This window comes from Stegodyphus dumicola, chromosome 2 (assembly GCF_044657685.1).
Source record: "Stegodyphus dumicola isolate Sdum_Otavi_A_Nest chromosome 2, ASM4465768v1".
In the NCBI taxonomy this organism is placed as follows: Eukaryota; Metazoa; Arthropoda; class Arachnida; order Araneae; family Eresidae; genus Stegodyphus; species Stegodyphus dumicola.
In genome coordinates, this window is record NC_140769.1 from 55,251,407 (window position 1) to 55,277,237 (window position 25,831).

A 25,831-nucleotide genomic window follows, 5' to 3' on the forward strand; every position below is an offset into this window, starting at 1 on the left:
ATTCATTTTCGGTTACTGGTTTTTGTAGCAGCAGATCCGATCTTGATGCTATATTCACAGTTTAGTCCCAACTGCTTCCAGTTTTCACATAATCACCAATATAGGAAAAAGTAATATAACGAGATAAATCCGGTTATTTATTGCACCACATGAAACAGTAAGTTTATGCGGAATATTTGCCTAAAGATTCCTTCATATGGAAGAGCTGCGTGGCACGCATCCAAGTGGGCAGAAAGAATGTGAAGGTCGAAGTAATATTCTTACAGGATAAGTGGGGACCATTAATACATTAAGAAAGAATTCTGATAACTCATGCCTGACTGAACCTTACATTGATGGAATATACTTGGTTATAATAACAGCACTCCTTGGCGTAGGTAGAGTCTGAGTACATAACACTAGTCAGAATAGAACAGGACGAGTCTAAGAACGGAAAAAAGAATGTTCTTCATTGAAACTGTTCAGCAGTAAATATGTGACGCAAAAAATGCTGCTCAAATTTTCTGGATGTTAATCCAATAAAATATTTGTGATTCGGATAGAAGAAATGAGTATTAATATCGTAATTCTGATTACGTAATTTATGTGAATTGAGACATCTTCTATTGAAGTCATGAGTACGCATAGTCAACAAACTTCTACCATGAAACTTCTACTATTACTTCTTCTTCTCGTTGAATCTGCGCTTCTTTGGATGAGAGATATTTTGTCGGTAAAACACAAAAATCCATTACGTTAAGAAGGCGTACGTTACGTATTTTACTTGACTCGTGTTTGAATTAATGACGCATTTATTTTCCTCTTTGTGCATTACTGCTCAAATAGATTAAATCTTCTGCGTGTATTTTTTATAAGAAAATGTAAAACAGCTCAAATTTAGATTGAAAACATTTTAGCATTTTCGTTTACTGCTCAAGTAGATTAAATCTTCTGCGTGTATTTTTTATGAAATCTAATAAGAAAATGTGAAACAGCTTAAATTTAAATTTGAAAAAAAAATGTTAGCATTTTTGTTAATATTAAATATGAGCTTCATAAATTGCTATAGTTCCTCAAAGAAGCTCTTTTCAAATATTATAATTCAAGAATTTTGAGGAAAATTTAAGGGCTGTGTAGAAAAATAAGATTTTAGACTCTGAAATTTCAAACTAGTGAAGTAAATTCCCCACATAGTACCACCACATAGTTTTCTAAATGCTAAATAATGTCTAATGCGATTAGTTAAGTCTTCATAAAACTGAACATTTTGGATTAGCAATATCATTCTATTTGCGGCCTTTGTAAAAAAGTGCTTGTTATGAATCCTGGTCCAAGAAGCGTTTTTGTATTTTACATAAGATCCAAAACGGCAGGTTGGTGTTATCTCAGCTAACCACGAAGAAGTTTAAAGTGGATTTCAGCTTAACATCTGAGTCGTTTTCTCAATAGAAACTAACCTCATACGAAGAGCTCTGAAAAGAAGCTGCTTTAACATATACCACATTTATAATAATCTATGCATTTAAATCACTAATGTAGTGATGAAAAGAATATGGTACTTAAATTATTGTTATCCAAATTCAGCCTTAATTGAAACAGTTAAAAAAACCGACATTAAAATTGTCAATTAGATTAAAATTTCATACTTTTTATAGATTCATACTTTTATTAAAGTTGCACATACATGCTGCATTTATTTCTGTGACATGAAAACAAAAGAAAAATTTATGCCTACCCTTCTCTTGGATTTTCAATTTATAGATATTTTGCCTTGAAAAAAAAAAAAAAAAAAAAAAAAAAAAAACATTTTGCCGGCTGACCATCCATTTTTAATCAATTTTATTAAAACCTTTAAGGAATCTGTTGCGCTATAAAGAATGTAAAACGGGTTCTATGACTAAATTCATTTAGCAAAAAAGTGTATTGAGGTATCAAAATTCTGTAATGTCCACGAACTTAATTGTTTTGCTAAACGAAGAAAACGGAAAAAAAAAAAAAAAAAAATTACTGGTTGCCCAGGAATTCCTGGTATGCCATCTCTTCCATCTTCACCAGGGGGTCCAGACGGTAAATCCAAAGCAGATATGTTGCAGTAGCAGTTTTCTGGTTCTTCTATGTCCCAAGGAGATGGAAAGTCAGTGGGCTGGAAAAGAAACATTTTTAGAAATTACTCCATATAAAGCATACATACACTAGCTGTAATTTAGCTATGAAAAACAAATAAATAGAGCAAAACTAAAAGATTACAATATTTTAACTTCTCACAAAGAACATTTACGCTGTTTTTTAACAAACAAATTCATACAAAATTTAAATTTAAAAATGTACTGGTATAGAGGTCTTTCTAAAGGTAATTTCGCCTTCCCTGTAATTTTTAATTGACTTAAAATATAAAGATTTGTTTTTTTTACAAATTCTGTTTTCTTCCCTCCTCGTTACATATATACTTCCTGTTTGATTTGCTGTTTAAATTCTTTTTAATATCTAATAACTTTTGCAGCTTCATTGGCCTCTACATGACATTAAAAAGATGCCAGTGATATTTACGTTTATTTCTGTTGCGTGGAATTAACTTCAATTTAATATCAACGGTAAGTGTTCTTCCTAGTTATTAAGATATCAAATAGGACAAAGAACATGTTGGAATTGTCGTGTTAAAGCTATTCTTTTACACAAAGATTTAGAAAAATATTTCCAATGGGAGCGCATGATCTTGGTCTTTCCGATTTACCTCGAATTCTGAATAATTACAGAATACATTAATATATGTGATGGAAGCGTGCAAAATGACTAATCCAAAGTACTCGATACGAATCTATCTGCCACTAGCATTTCTTTTACCAGTGTTTTTAATCTTTTAATGTTACTTTATTTTGGAATAAAACTTATTCCTGCAAAACACTCTTAAGGCAAGAGTAAAAAAGGATATTCTCCAAACATTTTGAAAAAAATCTTATGTGTACATCACATGACTTTTTTGTACGGAATATTAAATTATACGCATTATTTCTTGCATTTCATTTAAACTTATTGGATTGAATTAAATCTAGACTCTGAAATTTCAAACTAGTGAAGTAAATTCCACACATAGTTTTCTAGATGCTAAATTATGAAGCATATACAGTTGCGATTAGTTAACCTTTTAACTGTCATGCCCGAGATAATCTCGGGCACAGCACTGGTGTTCGAAAATGTCACGCCCGTGTATTGCTCGGGGTAATTTTTTTTTGAGTGCATCATATTGTTATACGCGAATATATATCGGGAGACGTTTATTTCGGCTTCATCTCTTTGTCAAACCCGGCTGTATCTCGGGAAAAGTTAATGTCGCTCAATTGAATATCGCTCAATTCAATAGATGACAGCACTTTACTGAAGATTTCAAAAGTTAGAGGTTATAAGTTCTTTGGTTCAAAGTGCACGGGATCTTTTTGTTGTAAAATGGCGTCCAGTTCCAGAAACGTTATATAGATGATTTAGATTCCTCAACCGAAGATGAAGGATGTGTGTTTGATGAGCAGTATTCATGATACTTCCATGGTCAGCCTCAAAAATAAAAAAATGGAGATATACTCAAGCCGAAGATTGTTTCTAATTACAGTCTATCTATGGGATGTGTAGATTGCTGTAATCAGGAAATATCCTTTCATCCAACAATCCGGAAACGTCAGAAAAATATTATAAAAAGATATTTTTACATTTACTAGACAAGGTAGTCTGGAACTCATATTTGCCCTATAAAAATGTAGTTGGAAAACGTATTACATTTTTAGAATTTCGAATCCAAGTTGTAGAAGAGCTTTTACATAAATATGATGATGCAGCTTCTGGACAAAGATTGTTGGCAGACCACCTACAATAGATAACCCTGCCCGTCTTACTGAACGACTTTTATATCCCATATTCCTCCTACTCCTGCGAAACGTGAGCCTACAAGACAGTGCAAAGTGTGTTGTTTGAAAAAGGATAAAAATTGGGAAAAGATAAGGAAGGAAACACGATTCTGGTGTTGTGATTATGGAGTTGGTTTGTGCTTGGAAAAGTGTTTCCAGTTGTACCACACAAGACTGAATTACTGAACTACTAATAGGTATTCGCCTATATTTATTTATTTTTTAGAAAATAATTAATTTTTTTCGTTTTTAGAAAATAATGCTTCACTAGAAGCGAACTTTATAACTGCCATGTTGAGTGGCAGCCGCCTCAAGCAAATATGCAGTGGCTACAAAACTTTAAAATTTTACCCATGTACTTCAAAATATCAATTTTTTACTACTTAAGTATATTTTATTTTGTACTAAACATTTAAATTTTCCAATAAAAAAATTTGACAATTTGTGTACCCAAATCATCAAAATAACTTGACAGTTAAAGGGTTAAGTCTTCATAAAACAAGGCAAAGCGACAAGGCAAAAATACATAAAACTCAAAATATCTATATTAAAAATTACGAAGTAAATCTTAAACACTTATTTCCTCGAAAATAATTCCAGAAAGGATGAAGCATGATTTAACCCGCAATAATAAATGAAGGCGTTATCTTTGTTGTTGCAAAGCTTAGTCTCTCTAGATTGGCAACAAATCTACTATTCTGCTGTTTCAAATGTAAACAAACATATCCGCAATGTTATTTAAAAATTAGTCTTAACCGTACTTAAACAGCTTTCAAATTGTTGATAATTCTACAAATATTGCTTGCAGATTTCCTAAAGGCATAAAACCTTAACTGGAAGATAAGAACAACATAATTCAAACATGTTATAGCAGTCCTATATACAAGATTTCAACGTTCTGAGGCTACACGTTTTTGAGTTATGCGAGATACGTACGTACGTACAGACACCACGAAAAATTCTCTTTAGAATTCATTTTAAAGCAGTTTTATAATTTTTTTGGAGGGAAAGAGTCTTTTATTCTGTCTTTACGTACAGATGTAACGCAAAAACATCGTTAAATTGCATTCGATAGAGGTCAAAATGGATATTTTCGTTGAAATATGATGCCTGAAACTTTTCGCGATTACAATACTTTCTTTTTACTTCGTACAAGGAAGTAAAAAGATAATTTTCAAACATTTTCTAAAAAAAAAACAGTTTTTCACTTATTTTGTTGTAACATATTGCGCTTTTTCAGAAATTTATTTACAAATGTTATGTGATATTTATCATAAAACTGTGAAAAATATAAAATACTAACATTAGGAAGGTATTGATTAAATGACGGAAAATTACGATCTAAATGAATTTTTCCATTATAGTATGTGTTTGTGTGATATAAGAACAGAAAACTTTGGTTCTAAGCAAAGCTGTAGATGCTATATAGGAGAAATGTTTTAAGGTTAATGGAAGAGAATTTCTGCCTCGAAATTTTTAAGAAATTATATTTTATATAAAATTTAAATTGTGAAAAACTATTATTTATTCAAGTATTCACTTCCAGAATTTTATATTCTGAATATTTTCATAGTAAGCATCATCTGTTAATCAAAACAATTTACTAAAAAATTACAATAAATTATAACAAAATAAATTAAAATTTGTTTTTCTGTACAAAATTTTTCATAAAACTTTATCTAGTTTCTTCGAAACGTTTTCATGAAAAAATTTTATTTCAAGATGTTGTAGCATGAAAGAAATTTAAAAAATTCTAACGATGCCTGCATTTGTACCTAGAAATTTTAATTAATTCTTGCACGTGAGCTGCAAGGAGATCAGCGATTACAATGCTAGAAGAAATTTAAATAATTTAAACGTTCCGAATTTTAACCTCGATTTGCTTCTCGCTTAGTTCTGAGAAATGCAGCTTCAACCTTTGCATACAGAAGGCGATTCATCTCAAGGTCTCTTATGCACATTATGGTTAACCTGCTGAATTTAGAACGAAATGACTCAGAGCAGATTAGTGCTCTGACCGATTCGTGCTAGATTTAGATTTTTTGCACAAAGAAAACAATTATGCTACAGGAGCTTAAATGAATAAAACTAAGCAATTTATGCTTTGGTACTGTCTCTGTTATGTCATTATAGTATCAGTGTTAAGTATTGATATATTGGTTTCCATAACAAGTGAATAAGGTATTTAAATTCTGGTATAAACCGAAATCTTCTTACAGTTAAATCAGTTCACTAAAGAAAATTCTTCCTCGAAAGAAAGCTGCTATAATAAAAACGGACAGGGCTGTACCACACTGATGAAATGTTGACCATAGTGTAATGATCTACTATTATATAGGCATTGAAAAGAAGTGAATGGATATTGTCATTTACCTATTGTTGTGCCTCTCATGGGAATATGATGTTTTTAAATCAAATAAATTATATCATATCTGTCTAAAATTTAGCTGAGATTTTGTGCTCAAAGTTTAGTTCAGTGGTTCTCAACTGGAGAGAAAATCCCTTTTGGAAGGGGAGATTTGATAGTTCCAAGGAGAAAATGCGGTCAGCCTTTCATTTAGCTGTAAAGTATTTAGTTTTAGTTTATGAATATAAAAAACTACTTTTATGCAAGTTCTGGTATTATCAACGTTTTATATACATTCTGTTGTTTAATTATAAAATATATTAAAAAAATAATCTAAATCTAAATAAACGTATATATGCATTTTTTAGTTTGGAAGAGGAGCATTGGATTGATCTTCTAGCAATAGTAAAAGGGCTGAATAGGACAAAACAGGTTTGAACACTGCTGGTATAGTGGTCTAATAACACTGCACTACACTGGTCTGATAACATGCTGAAGTTCTTATGTTTGATAAAAATAGGTTAAAATGTTATGATAATATTTCAATATGTGATAATACTGTTTTCGCTGCATTCATCATCTCTTGGAAGAGCAATATTTTCTGCTATTTGCTTATAAATAATATATTATGAAAAATTCCAAAAGAATAATTATGTATTATTATTGCAGACATATATCTCATTTTAAAAATAACTATAAAATTAAAGAAAAAGTCGATGCCGAAACTGCATTAATTGCAACCACTTTTGCAAATGGGGATACTGGGAAAATCTGTTTGCTGCAGATTTCGGATGGATGTCCGTTAAGGGTGAGAGTAAAAAAGAATTAAAATCGTTTTCTACAGTTAATGACCGTGCCTTTTAAGCGTAATAAATTAAAAAATAACTGTATGATTAAAAAATACTGGAAAAATTCCTGTTTTAGGAACTTTAAAATGGAGAAAATTTTCTCTGACAGATATCTTACTAATATTAAGTTTGAATGAGAATTTACATCTTAAAAAGCATACAAAAACCTGATAACTCAGCTATATTAAAGATTATAAAACTGTTGTCGAAAAGGATGTTTTGTTTGTTGTCTGTTTTTATGTGCTAGATTGAACGAAATGGACATTATGCAAGGGATTTTGTACCTGACAAAGATATAGCACTTGTAGTTAATGTAAATGTGAATTCATGTCATCGGCAAAATTATAGAACATTTTTCTAAGTAAAATATAATTCTTATCATTCTTCTAACTGGGGTCTTATCAAGCATGGTTCCACGAGAAATGAATCATTACACATCTGAAAAACTATTCATTAACTAAGAATGATAACATTAACCAAACGTTCTAATGAACCATTGGGTAAAGATGCTTATCACAGCAATTAACACTGCGGATGCATAATGTAATATTATGTGAAGCGAAAAAAAGATAATACTAGGTTCTAAATATTTATAATGATAAGAAATTTACAGAGAAAAATGAGAGTTTTTTAATGCAACAAATAATAATTTGGTGCAAAAATGAAACATTAGCCAAAAGCAAACTCTTTGCAATCTTATGTAGTTAAATTTGTAATATGAACTTCTAACTCACAGGACCTTCTCCAGATCCAATGTCTGGAAATATCCAGTCTTCTCTCTTATCCGTTCTCTTCCATCGAGGATTTCCAATCCAAGAACATTCCCCCTGAAAACAAGAATAATAAAATTAATTTTTATAATTTTGCAGGCATTGTAACTGATGTTTAGAACTCAAAAAATTCTCAATCAATTAAAATGTTTACTAGTTCCAAATAATAATATTAAATAAACTTAAAATATATAGTTAAAGGAATAAAGTGTATCAAATTCAATTATCAAAGGCTTTAATCACAATAGTGTGCTTAAATCCTTAATTAGTCCTTGAATTCATGGCCTAGTGCAAAAAGAACAATTTTAATCAGTAGTGGGACCGATCTTCTCGCCGATTATCCAAGTCAAGAACAAAACTTTGTAGAAGGTGTTCGAAATGTAAGGCAAATTAAATGTTAAGCGGAATCAGCAGAGCATGTTAAAAATGATACAAAATTAATTAACTAATAATTAATAAAAATGCATCAGTATTTCAAAATGTTATCCTCAAACAATAAGCCTGCAGCCGTCATACAATAACTGAATTTTAGAAATGCGATTGATCTTTTACTTCGGTAACGAATTACCTCAGTATTGGAATTGATAATACTGACACACATTCAGAGACTTTCGTCGTCTTCTCTGGATGTGGTTGCGACATTTTATTCAAATGCATTATATACCGGCAAAATTGAAACTTGAAACATATATGTGCTGACAAAAACAGTGCTAAATTTTCTGTACAAGGTGCATAAATTTGTATATATAGTTTTGAAGTCTTCCTGTGCAGCATATATACATCTTCCATAAAAAGCCGCTTAAAATGGTTCATTGAATTTTAATTTCAGAGTTAAATCCTCTTGAAGCTCAGTAATTCTTATCTGTATATGCGTACAGCATGTGACCGAATAGAAGAAATATGGTTTAGATATATAAGAATTTTATTGCTGACTCTGATCACTTGCAGGATCAACAAATTTCGTGAGGCTATTCAGGTCAAAGATAACTCATGCAGTAGGATTTAGTGGATTTTTAAAAATCAAAGTATGGCTTTATCATTATAAAAATCTCTATTTGATAATTTTTGAATAAATGTTCAAATGCATGACCGCTCTTGTCTAATATGGCCTAAATAATTGTAATAGCACCTATATTTGAAATGTACTAATTCTTGAAATTTAGAAATGTTATTATATAATTGCAGTTAAGAACGTATTTTTTTATTTCCAGAAAAATAAATTTTGTCAGTTGATTTGCTATTTCAAGTTGGAAGCAAAGTCTTAGTTTCAAGGGCACATTTTTACACACAATGAGCAGATTATTTGCAATAGAATATTTACAATCGAGAAGTTTTCTCAATTCAAGTTTTCACTCTACTTTTTCTGCTTTTTTATTCTTTCATTTGCTCAATGCCCCCGATGTGCTCAGTGCTCCTGGTGAGATAAAATTATCGCTAAATATTCATAAAAAATTTAAGAAATAAGAAGAAATATCACATAAATGTTTTTTAAATCTTCTGGATTATACGTTCTTTATTATTTATTTACTTAATATTTTTCAAATTTAAGTTCTTCGACATGAGTTATATCTCGCAGCTTGCAACTACTAAACTGAAGGTTAAGACATGGAAAATTTATTAATCAAAGGAATCATTTACAAGCCATACATTAGAACATTTTCATTTTAAAACTGGTTTTAATCACGTAGTTTTTTAAAGCATTTCTATGTCTTCAGGATGTAATTTTGAAAATTATATTAGTATATGCAGTACGTATACTGAAAATTAAAGTTTAAGAAGTAATAAATACTTTATTCAAAGCTGATTATTAAATAAGAATCGCTTCTACACACCAAAATGCTTCCTCCATTTTAAAAAACTGTCTAGGAACTAATGTATTACAATCATCCGTTTTCACATGATTCCACTGCTTTTAATTCCATTTTACAAGATCTCTAAAAACAAAAGGCACTATGTCGTGCATGTAATGAGATTTGAAAAGCCCCATTGTCTTTACCTGATATGTGCTTCAGGTCAAAATTATGATTTTTCATAATAATGGAGATAATGTGGAAAATCCACAATCTGAAATCTGTAACAGATACTTTGTAGCTGGGCAAACTGAAATTGACGATATCAAATCAGTATTCATGCATCGACTGAAAAAAGATTTGAGAATTTAGAATTTTCTGTTTGAATGAGGCTTCAGAGATACCTTCGAAATGAGGCAGTATGCCATAAAATCTCGGTTAAAAAATTAGTTTTCAGATCTGAATGACGGAAGACTGCCAAAATAATGACTTCCTTTTTAAATCATAAAATTTTTATGAAGAAGAGAGACGGCGGATAACAAGAAAAAGCTTCATGCAAATAGTGTTGTCTGGAGTCGAATTTGGGATCTTGAATTGATTGCTTCCCTGTATTGACAAAAAGCGAGCATATGGAGGAAAACTTGTATAATTTTCATTTTCAGATGAAATGACACATTCGTTTTCAAAACACATATACCAATCTATACATATAACCAACACTAATACCAATCTATAGATAAAATTAACTTTTCAATGAAGTTATTTTTCTTCATTAATTCTCTCAATTAATAATATTATTTAATAACATTTTTGATAGGATCGACATCTAAAATTCAAACAGAGAAATCTGAGATCATATCTATATAATTATTGCAGATTTAAGATATATAAATATGATAATTAAATAACAGTTGGTTAGTAAACTATGTACACGATTTATTTTACTAAACAATTTTATACAACAGCATGCATAAAACACTACTAAGCAATATATTTTCAGTTGGCATCAGACACCACTAAACACCAGTACTAAACACCAGTCTACAGAGTATCCACTATAAAAAAATTCGTCAAAAATCCTTTTTGAGGTATTTTGCAAACTCGTCTCATATTGATAAAAAAAGTTTTCCTACTTTGGTCTAATTATTATTTTAGCCATTTTCTTATCTTTCGATTTTATGCAAATGCAACGCAATTAATACATGGTACTTAAGTTAAAAAGATTACAAAGAAACAAATTATATAATGGATTGTTTACATATAGATCCATAATTTTTAAGCATGTTCGCTGATTTTGCTAAGGTGATGAATCAACATTCTGCCGGCATCATGCATAGCAAAACATAATGGTCCATTCTTCGGCAAACATTGATATTAGCTAATTCTATCTCAGTGTGTCATGAGAATACACTGTTATAGGATTTTCAACCGTTAATTACTTTCTAGTAGTTTGATACATTTCATTTCACATTTCTGCATCGACACGGCAGCTGATCTACAAGTTGAAGCATTTCAGCTTGGAGAATCTTGTCAATAGTATTGTCTAAAAGCAACTTTCAACTATAACACCCACGAGAGGCTGTCGATATAATCATGCTAGTCTAGAAAGGATGGCGTATAACAGGGGATTTTCACACTGAAGACATTTTAAGGCTGCTATATATTAATTTGATCAGTTAATGATTTATATCTTTATTTTCACTTATTCTTTCTGTTTACCTACCATTAGTTTCCAGAATGCAAATTAGTTTCCAGAGTATTTTATGCGAGGTTTCCGCATTGTGAATGAGAATATATTTCTGCCTCTTGAAGCCACGTTTGAGATAAGATTGCATTGCAGTGCGGACATTCAAATTGTTACAACGTTTGAGGGTTTTACGGTAAGACGTTTGAGCCTACTAAGCGTTAAAGCATATGTGCAGCACTTCGCTACAAGACATAATTTTAAATTTGAATTTACTGTTACTTTAAGTTGCATCGACACAAGTGTTGGCTGATTTATAAACACGAGTCGTGTATTTATGTTTCAGCTCTGATTTAATATAAATTTTGTTTTAAATCTTTTTTCAAAACTCTGTATTTCCTCCAGACGAAGCAATAATTCGCTGTAAGTCTATTAGGAGTTTGGACGTTTAATCTGCGAACGAACAGACAAAGTCTGAAACTTAGGTTTGAACACAGATATGCTAATTGTATACACTGAGTTAAACTATAACCTTATATTAAACATCGTTAATTCTTAATAGACATTATAGACTGCAGTTAGGATTTTATAGCAAACTAGGGGCTTCGTTGCCAGCCTTCGTCTGGCTTTTAAATGTACCGGAAAAATAGCTGAAGGGAACAAAAACATTAAATTTAAAAACTGTGTAGAATTTTACTCTGCAGAACAACTTCATAAAAAAAGTTATTACGTAAAAGAAAATTACAATAAAATAAGCAATATCCCTTAATACAAATATTAATTATCCTAATAAATAAATTAACCAACTTCCCTTTGCAAAATCTTAAGAACTCAAATGGTATAAAGGAGGTTAAGAACTTTGTTTCCTAAAAAAAATCACTCAAAACTTTTCAATATCTTAAAAACAGTGAAATGAGCAATAAATAACATAAAAGAATACAAAAAACAAAAAATTCTGAAAAGCAAAGCATAATTAAAGATATTTTATCTTATATTTTCAAGAGAAAAAAATTACAATGAAATAAGCTATATCCCTTAATACAAATATTAATTATAATAATAAAAAAATTAACTAACTTTCCGTTGAAGAAAAAAATCATGCAAAACTTTTCAGTATTTTACAAACAGTGAAATAAGCAAAAAATAACATGAAAGCAACTCAAAAAACAAAAACTTCCGCACAGAATTTTACTCTGCAGAACAACTTTATCAAAAAAAAGGTATTATATATATATATGAAAAAAGACAATGAAATATGCCAATCGCTTAAAAACAGTGACATAAGAAATACGATGAAAAATTGTTGCCAAACCCATATTTCTAAAAGAATGAAACTATTCAAAATGATGCGATTTCATCAAAAATCTATCAACAACAATAAGAATAGGAAAGGAAAATTGTTGCCAAAATCACATTTTTAAAGATGTGAGATGTGAGAAGTGTACTCGGAAGCTTCATTTAAAAATTTTTTTAAAAATACAAAATATTATCATTTTTCCAAAATTCTTTTTTTTTTAAAGCAGTCGCAAGGATGAAAGTTTAATGCGTCACAAAATCAAAGAAAAATAAACTGTACATTTTTAAAAATAAACTTTTTTAATAAAATCCCATTGAAAAGGTGTTAAGCTCACTTTGTTAAATAAATTCGTGTTTAATCGATTTATTGAAACACGAAATTTATTTTAAGTTCGTAAAATACCTAAGTGCCTACGTTTCATGAGTGTGTTGAGTAAATTCTCGCTTTCCTATAGCCCATTATGTCTCAAAATGACGCGATTTCGTCACAAAACATAAAATAAAAAAATTCGAATTCGAATTTCGGAAAAATCGCTTCGAGGTGTACTGTCTCTTGTCTAGATGCACCTATGTACCAAATTTCGTAGCCGTGGGTCTATTAGCCTACGCGCAGCGCGAACGAAAGGCACACACACAGACAGACTCTTTCTTTTATTATATGTAAAGATGTTTTAAACAATATTGCAATTAGTTTTTTTTTTCTGTAGTTCACATAGTTCATTTAAACTATGTGAATATTTGCACTGCAGAAAAAAACTAATTGCAATATTGTTTAAGACATCTTTACATATTGTTGCGTTTTTCTTTCTTCTGACACCAGTTGTTGCGTTGTTTTCTTCCTTCACGTTCGTACGGGGTTTATAGATTTGGAGTGAATAACGACGACACTTTTGATGAAGTATCGAAACACACTTTATTTAGCCAATATTAATCAGGACAGCTCCAATAACCCTTTTTACAGTCGTCGAAGATCTACTATAAACACGCTGGAACAATCAGCGACACAGCCTTCAGGTTATCAGGCTATCACGATGGAGACAGCTTCCTGCAAAACACCCGACTGTGCTTTCCGGAGTATAGCTCCCGACTCTGCTTGGTCGTTCTCGGAACTCCACATACTCTCGAGACTCTTCACGCTACAACTCGCGATGCACTCGACAATACACAGAGCACAGCTCCTGACTCTCGGTTCAGTCGTTTCCGGAACTCAACACGCTCTCTCGACGATGCACTAACCGCGATACTCTACGAGACTCTTTCGGTGCACTCGACGACACACTCGGCACTCGCTAGCCGGCTGTAAACGCCATCGCCTCCGCAGGGATTGACTCGCTAGATGAGACACAGTCACTCGATGAGAGACGCACACTCTCGATACTACTGACTGACTGACTGCGGACCAGCAGGGTTTATATAGCTTTCGGCTTGTGTTCGGGAACATTCTTTTCCCGAATTTTCTTGTCAAATGTGGCAACCCTACCTTCCCTTGCCATTTTATGGCAACCCTAAAACTGCTTTGCGGGGAAGCCATCTTACCGCGCCTTGACATTTCGTAACAATATAATAAAAGAAAGCGTCTGTCTGTGTGTGTGTGTCTTTCGTTCGCGCTGCGCGTAAGCTAATAGACCCACGGCTACGAAATTTGGTAACATAGATGCATCTAGAAAAGAGCCAGTGCACTTCGAAACGATTTTTTCGAAATTCGAATTAGAATTTTAACAGTACACATTATACAATACAATGTACTAATTTCAATATTAATTACACGCTTTATTTCGGTTCGGTTCAATAGACTATTTACAAGAACATGAAGGTTACTTTTAATTTAGTTGTTGCGGTGCAGTTAAAAAGAATTAAGCTGCAAGTGTAGATCTGTTTACATTTTATACAGTGTGTCAACATTTTAACGCAATGATAAACTGAAGTAATTGTTACAATTAATACAGATATCTTGGGACTATCTTGTCATTCAATTGAGTATCTGCCTGATGTCCTTTATGCAATTAGTGATGCTCACATAAACACATAGTAATATATGCACAGTTCCTTGAACTATTTTCATACTCTGCCAAGCGTTCAAAATATTCCAAAATATGAGTTGAGTAATATATATGCAATGCGTGTATGTATGAATAATATATATACAATATTACTATATAACAATATTACTAGGCAGATTTGTTGAACAGATATTTTAAACAGTTTAGTTCATGAAAAATAAACAAATACTCAAAAGAAAAGAAGACGTCACTTGCTTTTTCGCCTTTAGGTCCGACAGGTCCAGGCGGTCCTGGAATCCCTTGGTCACCTTTTTCTCCTCTCAGAAGCTCTATTTTGGGAAGAAAGTCTTCTGCAGAATGGTCTACGCTTGGATGGAAAAAATTTCTCTGGCAGGGGAAATAAACATTTTTTTAGGAAATGAAGTTCAATTTTATAAATAAGATGAATTTAACTTTGAAAGTTCGTAAAATATGCTTTCTAAAGATAATCAGGAATGTGGACGATTATATTAATATTAATTTATTAACAAGCGCTTTATAAATGTAAAAATAATAATTAGAAAAACCTAAGCTGAAAGATTTAAAAACTGTGTTATCGCTATTATGATAAATTCAGAGTTGAACGATCGTCATTTACCAACACCGTACTGCGGAAGCAAAATGGGTTGTTGATATGTCACGTAACAAACGTATCAAAACTGAAAAATCACGGAAAACTTAAGCTTTTGATTTTTGGTCAAGGTCCTTAATTTATTTGCTTAATCAAGCACTCTGATGATGAGCAATCAAACAATAAGTCCTCAGATTTATAGGATTTGACAATGAAACAAATTGATCTGAAATAAGTTAAATCTTTTAATAATTTCCTCGTTTAAGAAGACTTTTTTATCCTTTACAGCGGATTTATTTAAAGCATCGTGCTCAAATATAACGGAAAATCGAGTTTTATTTAAAGGCATCAAGAATCGTATCCAATTAAGCAACTCTACTTTTGAAAAAATAAGTATAGACAATTCTGTATGATATAAAATATAATCTTCTCTAAAATTAGCATTATAAATAAATAAATAAGCTCTACAAACCGTTGCATGACTCCCTTTGTGCACTATGTATTCTTGAAAATGTTCCCCTTCCTTCCCTAAAGAAATTTAAAATAGTTACTTTTCACATGTTATCTGAAAACGCTATGGGGGAGAAAAAAAAAAAAAAAAAAAAAAAAAAAAAAAAAACGAGTTTCATAACATAATTTTCAATTTTCAAGTAAGGAATGATACAGATTTTATCCACAGTTTTAATAATTATATAAATAAATTTCATGCAGTAAAAATGAAATATTTGTTACATGTAATGTTCTTATTGTTAAAGTTTTTCACGAGTTACGACTGAAACGATTTGACGATTTTTCAGCTATACGACGGTGCACACAAAGGTATACTACATTTTGAATCTTGATTATTTTCTGTGCCGACGTCATTGGTTGATCTAGTTCACAACATAATCTCCACTACTCAATAAATACCTTAACATAAAAATTTAAATATTATTTTGAAGCGTGGATAAATTAATGGCATTATGCTTTCCCCCCAACAAAAAAAAAAAAAAAAAAAAAAAAAAAAAAAAAAAAAAAAACAGTTTTAAGTATAAATATTTAATGAATTATGTGAAATTTCCTAAGTTTTCGTGTAAAATAAATTTGCTTTAGTTGATTGTAAGGTTGTAGGATAATAAATATAAATCTACTGAGCATCTCTGGAGTACCTACACAGCTGCCACATTTGCTAGGTAACATGTACTAAATGACTTTTCCACTGAAAATAATATCAACTTAAATTAAATTTGCCAGGAGATAATTCTATCATAGGATGATGCAAAATACTTGAGTTTACTAGAATTAATACTATATTTCACTACCAGGTGACAATGACGCTTGATGGAAATGTTGTTGCAATCGAAAGCCCGTATATATTTTCTTATTTATGGGAAATCCTCTGTAGTTATACAATGAGCAAAAAAGGGCAGTATAAGCTCGTACTTAGTAAGTGAAATTTGTTATATACTAAATCAATTATTTTTACATGGATTAAAGACATTAAGTCTTCGGGTGTCAATAGTTTATGGATAACGAGGTAATAGATCGTAATAGTGTTTCAGTAAACGGATTGACGGATTCTCTCCGAATTCTTGACAGTATGATTATATTTATTCTAAAAATAATGAGCATAAATAAAGAAAATAAAGAAGTATGCTCAGTCTTATAAATCGAAAAAAAAAGGGCGAATAAACTTCGCGATTTTTCATTCGTTTGGAGAAATTATGCCAAAACTACATGGAGTAAAAATGCTACCATTTCTACTATTTAACCTTATGAAATTTCTTTTAAAATTAAGTACATTTATGCACCTAAATATAAATATCTATAAAAATTTCCTATAAGGTATTTAACGATGTATAGAAAAAGAAATTATTAAATAACTTTTGAATTGAAAAAGATATTTTGTTTTTTAATTTTTCAGGATTTATAAATGAAAATAAATGAAATTAAAACCTAAGTTTCTCAGAATGTTTGCCATCTGAAGAAACAGCGAAATTATGTCTCTGTTCGAAATGTGCGATAACTTGAATTGATCTGTTGGAACTGGCCTTATCACATTTGTTATCGCTGTTTTCAGCTGTCCTATGATTTTTGGTCAATCTCTGTAGACTTATTCTTTAATACAACTTCGTAAAAAGAAATCTAGTGGTGCTAAGTAATAGCTATAAGGGGGGGGGGCCAAAAAGCCTATCTCCAAAGCGATTCGGGAAACTTGTTCGATGACACGATTGCCATAATGACTTCTAAGCAAATTCAGGACGTCTCCTGTTGGATGTAAAGGAGCTTAATCCTGCTGAAACTCTGTATCTTGGAAATCAGATCTGTTTCACAGAAGTTACATTTTAAACATTGTAGAGATAAGAAGAAAATCATCACGCAACGTTTTAGCGAGAACAGAGTTAGAAGCCAAGATATCCAAAATGACAGCTTATTGAGACAAAGTTTCGGTTTAAATTCCGAATTAGCTACGTCATTAGCGTTATTAAGTCATATGTGACTGACCAAGAAATTTGCATTTTCCCTTTCGTGATTTCATAGAAGTGTATTATTCTTGTTCCTTATTAGCATGCCTTCGTGATTATGCCTGGAAAGTATGCCAGACTAGCAATCGGAAGTTTGCAAATTTTGCGAAGGAATTGCAAATTTTTCACGTCCTCTGTTCCGAATGAAATGCTTAATGGTGTCTACAGTAGCTTCCGAACTGAAAAGGTGCTGCACTATATTTCGTCACCGCAAACATTCGGCGACTCGGTACCTTCCTTCGAAGTCGCCCTTCTGGAGGAGGAGAATGGTGCCATCTATCTCTCTCCCTATTGAGTGCCTTCATGGTGCAAAAGGCCTCTGCACTTCTGGCTAGCAATCGGAAAATCCAAACGGTGAATTCCAGAGAGAGCACTGCAGTTTTTTCACACCTTCTTTTCCGAAATAAGTTGCTTAACGACCTCTACAGCCTTACCTACACTATTTATTTAGTTAATTATTATTTATTAGTTATTTATTTACATTTATATATCAGCACACAGTTAATGCAATACATTTGGAATTTGGAAAATTTCTATACTTTTAAATTATAATTTTTTGCCTTAATTTACTTTCGGTACATATACAGAGTAATCATAAAGAAACGTCCCCTACATATGAATACCTAGCAGCCTATCGACCAATCAAAATGAAATTTCAAATATTAGTATTTGAAAGCATGCGCTGGAGATTGTTAAGATTTAAAAAATAGAAAAAAAATAGAGTTCTCACGGTTACGGTTAAAGTATAAAAAAATCGAAATTTTTTCCACGACAGGGCCACTTTTCGCTGTGCAAATTTAACAGCGTTTTGAAAAAAAAACGTAAATGGCTTTAGAACGATACAAGTATGACAAAAATTTCCGGCGTAAAACGTTTGCAAAGAAGAGCATTGTAAGGGACAAATGACAACAAAGGAGAAGAGCAGAAAAAAAAAAATTATGGAAATCACAAATTTTCAACATGGCCACCTTCGCAGACGATAATGCATTGCATGCGGGAAATTGTTGACAACAACGAACGAAACACTGCAGAAGGAATCTGCATAACTTCACATTCTATGATATCTTTCAAGTCTGACGAACCTCGTGGATTTCATACATACACCTTAAATTTCAGATAACCCCAAAACAAAAGTCTATCGGAGTGAGGTCGGGAGATCGCGGTGACCACGAAACTGCAAAGTTATGGGAGAAGATTATATCTCCAAAGAGATGTTGCAGGACTTGCACTTTTGGAATTAAGTGATTCAGCAACATTTTTGTATACCGAGCACTTGTGATGGAGCACGTTTTCATACCTCTAGAAGTGACCTTTTCGAAACAGTACGGACCAAGAACGAATATGTTTACGATGCCTCATCACACAGTCACTTTAGCTTCGTGTAAATGCGCTGGTGTCACATCGTAAGGACTTTCGTCAGCCCACTAAAAGTAGTTCTTGGAATTTACGTTCCCAGTTAAGGAGAAATTCGCCGCTTCTTCCGTCCGTAATATCCCGGAAGGCATAAAGATGATGATATATTCCCCGATTAGAAATTTCCTATATGCTTTCTGGTACGCTTTCCAGGTTTAAATGATAACACCGCATCTTCATCACATCTGATGAGGAAAACATTCGCAAGGTCGACACGAGTTGTTCGTCTCCGGTTTGCAATATCTGGACATGCTGGAATCGATAAGGAAACATCTGCAAAGTAGAGCGCAGAAGCATGAAGACTGTGATTTTTGGTACATTGGAAGCTGCAGGCAACACTTCGTGCAATGTGCAACGGACATGCGGTAATCGTATTATGCAATTCCATAACAAATTCCATGGAAACATACGGTCATTCGGGTCGCGATCTTTCACATACATCCAGTTTCTTCAAATTTATTTAAAAAAATCAAGTACAGTTTTTTACGGAACATTAGCCTTATTCTAGCTTATGATTTTGCAGATAAAGTCGCACTGCTACGACAGAATTTTCCCCGTTTAAATGAAACAGCTTTATCAGTTCACCTCATTGTTTCCCTGTCAGTGTCACCTTGCTAGCACATTCGAACACCTGACCGAAGAAAGAATTTCCCCATACTTGAAAAAATCTCTTATTAAAGATTTCCCACAATCAATGCTTTGCACCTAGTGTTCTCTGATTGGTGCTTTTGGATCCGTGGCTCTTAGCCGACAACCACACAGCCGACGAGGCACTTTTCCGACAGCAGTTAGTCGACAATACATTTAGCTGATAAGGGCAGTTAGCCGATACGGACATTTAGTCAACAGGATACTTAGACGACAGGGACATTTAACCGGCAGGAAATTTAGCCGACATGGACACTTAGTCGATAGGATACTTAGCTGACATGACATTTAGACGATAGTAACTGAAACCGTTCTCACTGTAACCGTAACCTGGAAAGTTCTATTTTTTTAAATAGTCACTGTCTCGAGTATATACCTTCAAATAACAATATATGGAATTTCATTTCGATTGGTTGATCGGAATAGGCCGTTAGGGGTTCATATATCGGGGAATTTTTTATGACCACCCTGTATATATATATATGAGGTGTCTTATATGCAGATTATTTTTTCTTCTTGGAAAATACCTGCATGTTTCTATACAAGAGGCCGTCGTATATTTGGGCAGTGTGACAACAGTATAATAAATTCATTTAAAAAATATATCAAAATCAGCTGAAATTAAATAATACTGGTGTAATCGATTCTAGAGCAAATACATTTATGTTTACCAAAAAAAAAGTGTTATTAGTGATTATTCTACTACCATCCAGATTCTACCATTTATGTGCCAAAGATTTAAAGATGGTATAATAAATGATACTTGATACCATGTAAGATATATAAGTTCGATAAAAGGCAGTCCTTATAACAACCTTTTTTAACAAACATTATCTGCGATGAAATTATTACCGAGAAAATAAATAAAAGTTCAATCTTTTCACTCCTTTGCTCCTTCCAATATGAGCAAAGGTCTGGTGAAGAAAGTAAGTTGCACATTTCAATGGTAGGAGAAGTTGCTCTTATAATTGCATCAAAACAAACTTAACAAGACTCACCTAGGAACGAAACCTTAACAAATATGACTCCATCGGCAAGAAATTCTCTCAGGAGATCTGCCAGCTCGCGAAAAAGCAATAAAAGTGTAGCTGGGACTCAGCTGTATCTCCGTATCGATTTTACGGGATAACGGCATCCAATAATCATTACCGTTATGAAGAGAAGTTGTCAAAGAGTTCATTAAAGTCAGTGGCGTTCCTTAGCGAGTCCTAAATGTGGGAAACAGAATTTCCAGGCATTCATCCGTCCTCAAGCAGAGAAAATTATTCAACCAAAGGCGGTTGGATAAAAACTAAAACATCAGCGCAAATGAGCTCAAAACCAAATAATCCTTAATAAGTAACATAAGACTATAATGTCTCATGTGAAACTAGATTGGAAACTGCCAATAAATCTTCCGCTAAATTATTATTTTCATACAAATTACTTCAATGCAGTTAGAATGTGAACAAAATTATAGTATTGTATAATTATAATATTATAGTTGTAAATATTTGTAACAGAACAGATGACATATTTTTATATTACAGTTCATTAAAAAATTTTTTAATCCAAAAGCTAGTTTTTATTTAAGTTACGTTCTATTTTGTATATTTAATTATTTTTTTAATTTTCTATATTGGTAAGAAATTTTTGTAAATTACATACAATTTTTCTGCATCTTATGTTGTTTGAATATGTAATAACAGAAATTTAGTATAAACGTAGAAAGAACGATGATGAAGAAGACATATGATGAAAGTTTTGCAAATAATTTTTATTGAAGCATCAACCGTATAAAAACAGACTTAATGGCAAAGAGGGGAACATACATTGTTCCATAATTACAAATTTACTTTTCATGTAAATTATAAAATTTAAATACCTCACAGATACTATACATTTGCAAGCATCTAAATCTTCCACGGGATTCGATCCCTGGCCTAATACTATAACACACAGCAACGCCGAATATGGCGGTGAGAAATCAATAGTTCTATCAGTTGCACCAGATTTTAAATTACTTTAGCAGATTCACAATTACTGCAGCTATAATGTATAGCATAATTTCCGAGTAAGAAGGTATTACGAAGCACAGTTCTTGAGAGCACGGTAAATAAAAGGATTTCCATTTTCCAAGAAAGCCCATTTCTTATTCATCAGATTGGCAAGACTTTATATGCAAGAGGCAAACAGGAAACAAAAATGTGATAAATAATAATACTGAAATTTGTTACGAAACGGTAAAATATCGAGTAAAGGAAAGGAACTTCTTAAGTGAAAGTTTGAAAATTAGTACTTCAGTAAAAAAATTATGGTTTTTTTTTATAATTTAGATTAAAACTTATGTGTACTCTTATGTTTATGAAGTCTATAGTGGGAAAATTTACTTTTTAAGTCTAACTAGCAGTTAAACTTAAGTTAAACATTGGCGTACCTTTCCTTTGGTTTGGACAATCAGCCAGACCAGAAGCTTATGCAACAGTGAAGCAAGCATACGCAAAAAATCTAAATGCTAGCGAATGTTAACTGCAACTGTTTGCGTTGCTGCTTGAAGAATTGGCTTGCTACTTTGTCTGTTTGTCTGGCTGTTGGTGATTGACCGCGCCATGGAAGACGAAACTGAGTCTATGTATTTCATCCTTCATCGTTTGGGCCGATCCAATTGTTTGCGTTTCTTGAAGAAAATATTTGTCGGAGAACGTGTCGAATACCTTTGCCATCCTACGTAATATGCGAACTATTTCTATAACTGCTAAGCTGAAGACTAAAATCAAGAGTCGCATATTTTTTTTTTTTTTTTTTTTTTTTTTTTTTGGCTTTCTAAACTATCGATAATAATATGCTAGTATAAGAGTAGGCCGCTTGTTTATTACAGGTACTGTCATTCAATAATCGACTGTCGATTACAGGTACTGTCATTCAATAATCGACTGTCGATTAAGAATGTTTCTTTTTAATACTCCAGTGGTTGCTAGATTACGCACTTCTTTCTTTCCAAATGCGCGCGATATCTGTCAAGTTTGTAATGCAATTTGTGTTTTTTCCCGCCCATTTCGGTGAGTAAATGGAATGCGAGCTGGCGCCAAATTAGCTACAAAAATTTAGAAATTCGTTTTTAAAAAGGAAATTATGATTGTTAGCTTTCAACTTTGGAACATGTCGGGAAGCATCAAAACATGTTTCTGTTATAAACAGTCTAGCTGAATCAAGCGAAGAGCTTGTAATACTAATTTTCCTCAAAATGCCAAGGTTTCAAAGTTTACTGTGATATGCTGGTTTCCAATATTAAGACAAGTTGTTTGAACTAACGTACTGAATTTAATTTACACTTGCAATGAGCTGCATAGACTAAACTTGCCTAGGATGCATTACGTTGCCGACAGTAACATTCCCTACTGTCTCCTTTACTTTTGAACTATAAGTCGACGATAACAAACTTTCCAAAGTCCAGTAATTTAGTATGGACTGCTACGCAACTGCCTGAGATTTTTTGGAATTGACCTAACGCTTGAAGGGCTGTTAGAATAGATCGGAAGGCTAAATAAAGGCGTCTGAAAAAAAAAATTACGTATTATCAATGTCTTTTGCTTCACTTTTTGTGCAAAATTTACTATTAAACGAGGTTTCGTGTTGATATTAATATGCGCCGGAACTGTACGGTTGGTTTTATTTAGAGTTGTTTCTGCAAAAGTTACACACATTATTCAACGAATTGAATGAAACGGAATTAGTCTCTCATTTTTTGTTAAGCCTACAAGGTAAACATATATACGTTAAGACATGACTGTTTTTCCTCCTTTTAAATTGATCTGTTTTTATAACGAAACACTAAAATAAACTTACTAGAATCAAAGAAGTAAAAAAGAAGTTTTACAGTTCTGAATTTTTTTAGGAGGTTTAAGACAAAAATTTGTGGCTAATTCAAATATAAATAATACTGATATCGAAATACATCTTTTAAAAAGTTTAGTGTCCATTGATTCTAAGGTAACCAGTAAAAAAAAAATTATTATTACGAATTTTCGTACATATATAAATATTTTTAATGAAATTATAAGTTTTCTATTTTTTAAAAAATATTATAACATGATAAGGTACTCTTCTGTTTTGAGGGCCGTAAAATAATTGCAGCGAAAATGTATGCGCAAAAGCGCCAAATCTAGCAAACGCGCCCATTTAACTGCACGCCAAATCTAGCGTACGCGCTGGTTTCAGATTGCATAAGTTTAATACTACTATATTTCTTAAGACGCCATTGAAATACTAGTTTAATTTTTAAATCCTTTTTTTATATCCTATGAATTTAACAATTTGGGAATTGCCCATGATGACACATCGACTTATTTTCATTTAAAAAGTAAAATAAAATTGACAAAAATCCAATTGTTTTTAGCCTTGTAAAAAGCGGCAAACAAATAAATGAGCGATTCTGCACTTCTGAATATTTTCAAAGAAAAGGCATCATTCATTATAGAAAATTACGTTTGAACAACCAACGAGATGAAATTATGCTTTAGCGATAAGTCGGTAGCGAAATAGCGATGCAGGCATCCATTCAGTTATGTTGGTTATTTTTATATAAATTATAATAACGATCTGAAATAGTTATTTACTCTTATGTAAAAAAGTATTATATGAAATTAAACTTTCATCTAAATTAAAACATCAATCTTAGATAGTTATTTACTATTATACTTCCTTTCTTGTCGCAATTATTAGGGTTGCCGCAATTATTTTTGGCAGCATTGGCATCAACAATAGTTTGGCGAATTTTTACGGCCCTCGAAACCGAATAGTATCCATGATAATCTAGAAACGACTTTCTACCGAAAAATAAGAATACAGGGGCAGGCTATTTTTAACATCGAGTAAATGGTTATCTCACTAAATTATCGAGACATCGCCAAGCTGCCAATGGTTTTGAGATTCATTTGGCAAGAAGTCGACGAACTTGGCAACCATATTGCGACATTTTGGCAACCATATTGCGACATCGCTAAGCTAGCAATGGTTTTAGCGACTAATTTGCTAGAAGTCGCCAAACTTGGAAACCATATGGCAACATTTCGGCCCTGTCCCTGTATTACCGTAATGGGTATTGTAATTGACAAATCTGAATTGATTCTATGTAACTGTAATTGTATTCGGCCGTCATATGTCCTCTAGTAATTTCGAAAAATACTGAACATTTCTCGGCGAGCGAGGAGAAAACTATATAAGACCGGGAACAGCATCAGTTTCAGAGTAATAGTTGTTAGTTCAGAGCTGACTTCCGAGTATTGAGATATCCGTGTCAGTTTCGCTCTTTACATGCACTTTGTATTGCATTGTCTTTAACATTCTTAGTAGTTTTAAGTGTATAACAGACACCTCATATTCGCGAAATTTAATACTTTGAAGAGATGATTTTGACATTCAAAATGTTCAAGCCCGAGAATAAGATATGACTAAACTTCTACAAAGGCATGCAGGCAATTATCTGACAAAGAAATTATCAGGTTAATTCACTCCTTATTCAACTCTACTTTTCAAATTTTATACACGAAAATGCTGTTTTTAAAAATTTAAGCCAGTGAATATTTTTAAAGCTGTACAAAGAACATAATTTTTGTTTTCTATCTAACGAGAGAAGGGATGCCCTCATGTCTGCTTTAAAAATTACATTAAAAAGTCATATGGATACGCATTGGGCATCAAGAACAAAAGCTGTCAAAAAAATTATATAAAAAATATACATCGGTTATTAAAACATGTGGCATCAAAAGACAAATTATTTTGAAACAAATTCATTTCAGATTTTTATACATCTTGTCTGCGCGGAATTTAATGCTGCAAGGAACAGAAAAAATAAATAAAGCCTTGCAATCCCAAACTGTTATTGAATATAAAGCCAAATGCTTAAGAAAGGGATTATGTCATGTCATGGTTATACCAACATAATTTAAACAGAAAAGACAGGTTAATAAATCATATTATCAAGAATCAATTGATATAAGGAAACTAATTTTTCATAAAATTATTTTTTCATAGTAGAAATTAAGGAAATGTTAGGTGATTTAATGTCACA

At 32.2% G+C, this 25,831-nt stretch overlaps 1 protein-coding gene across 1 annotated transcript in view; it reads right to left on the minus strand.

Moving 5' to 3' along the window:
• Window positions 1-25,831, minus strand: part of LOC118191574 (uncharacterized) — a 208,165-nt gene that overhangs the window by 100,031 nt on the left and 82,303 nt on the right. Inside the window, exons 3-6 of the mRNA XM_085810669.1 lie at window positions 15,690-15,745; window positions 14,863-14,994; window positions 7,802-7,894; window positions 1,988-2,122 (exon numbers count right to left, since the gene is read on the minus strand). Of these exons, the coding sequence (XP_085666795.1) occupies window positions 1,988-2,122; window positions 7,802-7,894; window positions 14,863-14,994; window positions 15,690-15,745 (416 nt within the window). The remainder of the gene's footprint in view (window positions 1-1,987; window positions 2,123-7,801; window positions 7,895-14,862; window positions 14,995-15,689; window positions 15,746-25,831) is intronic.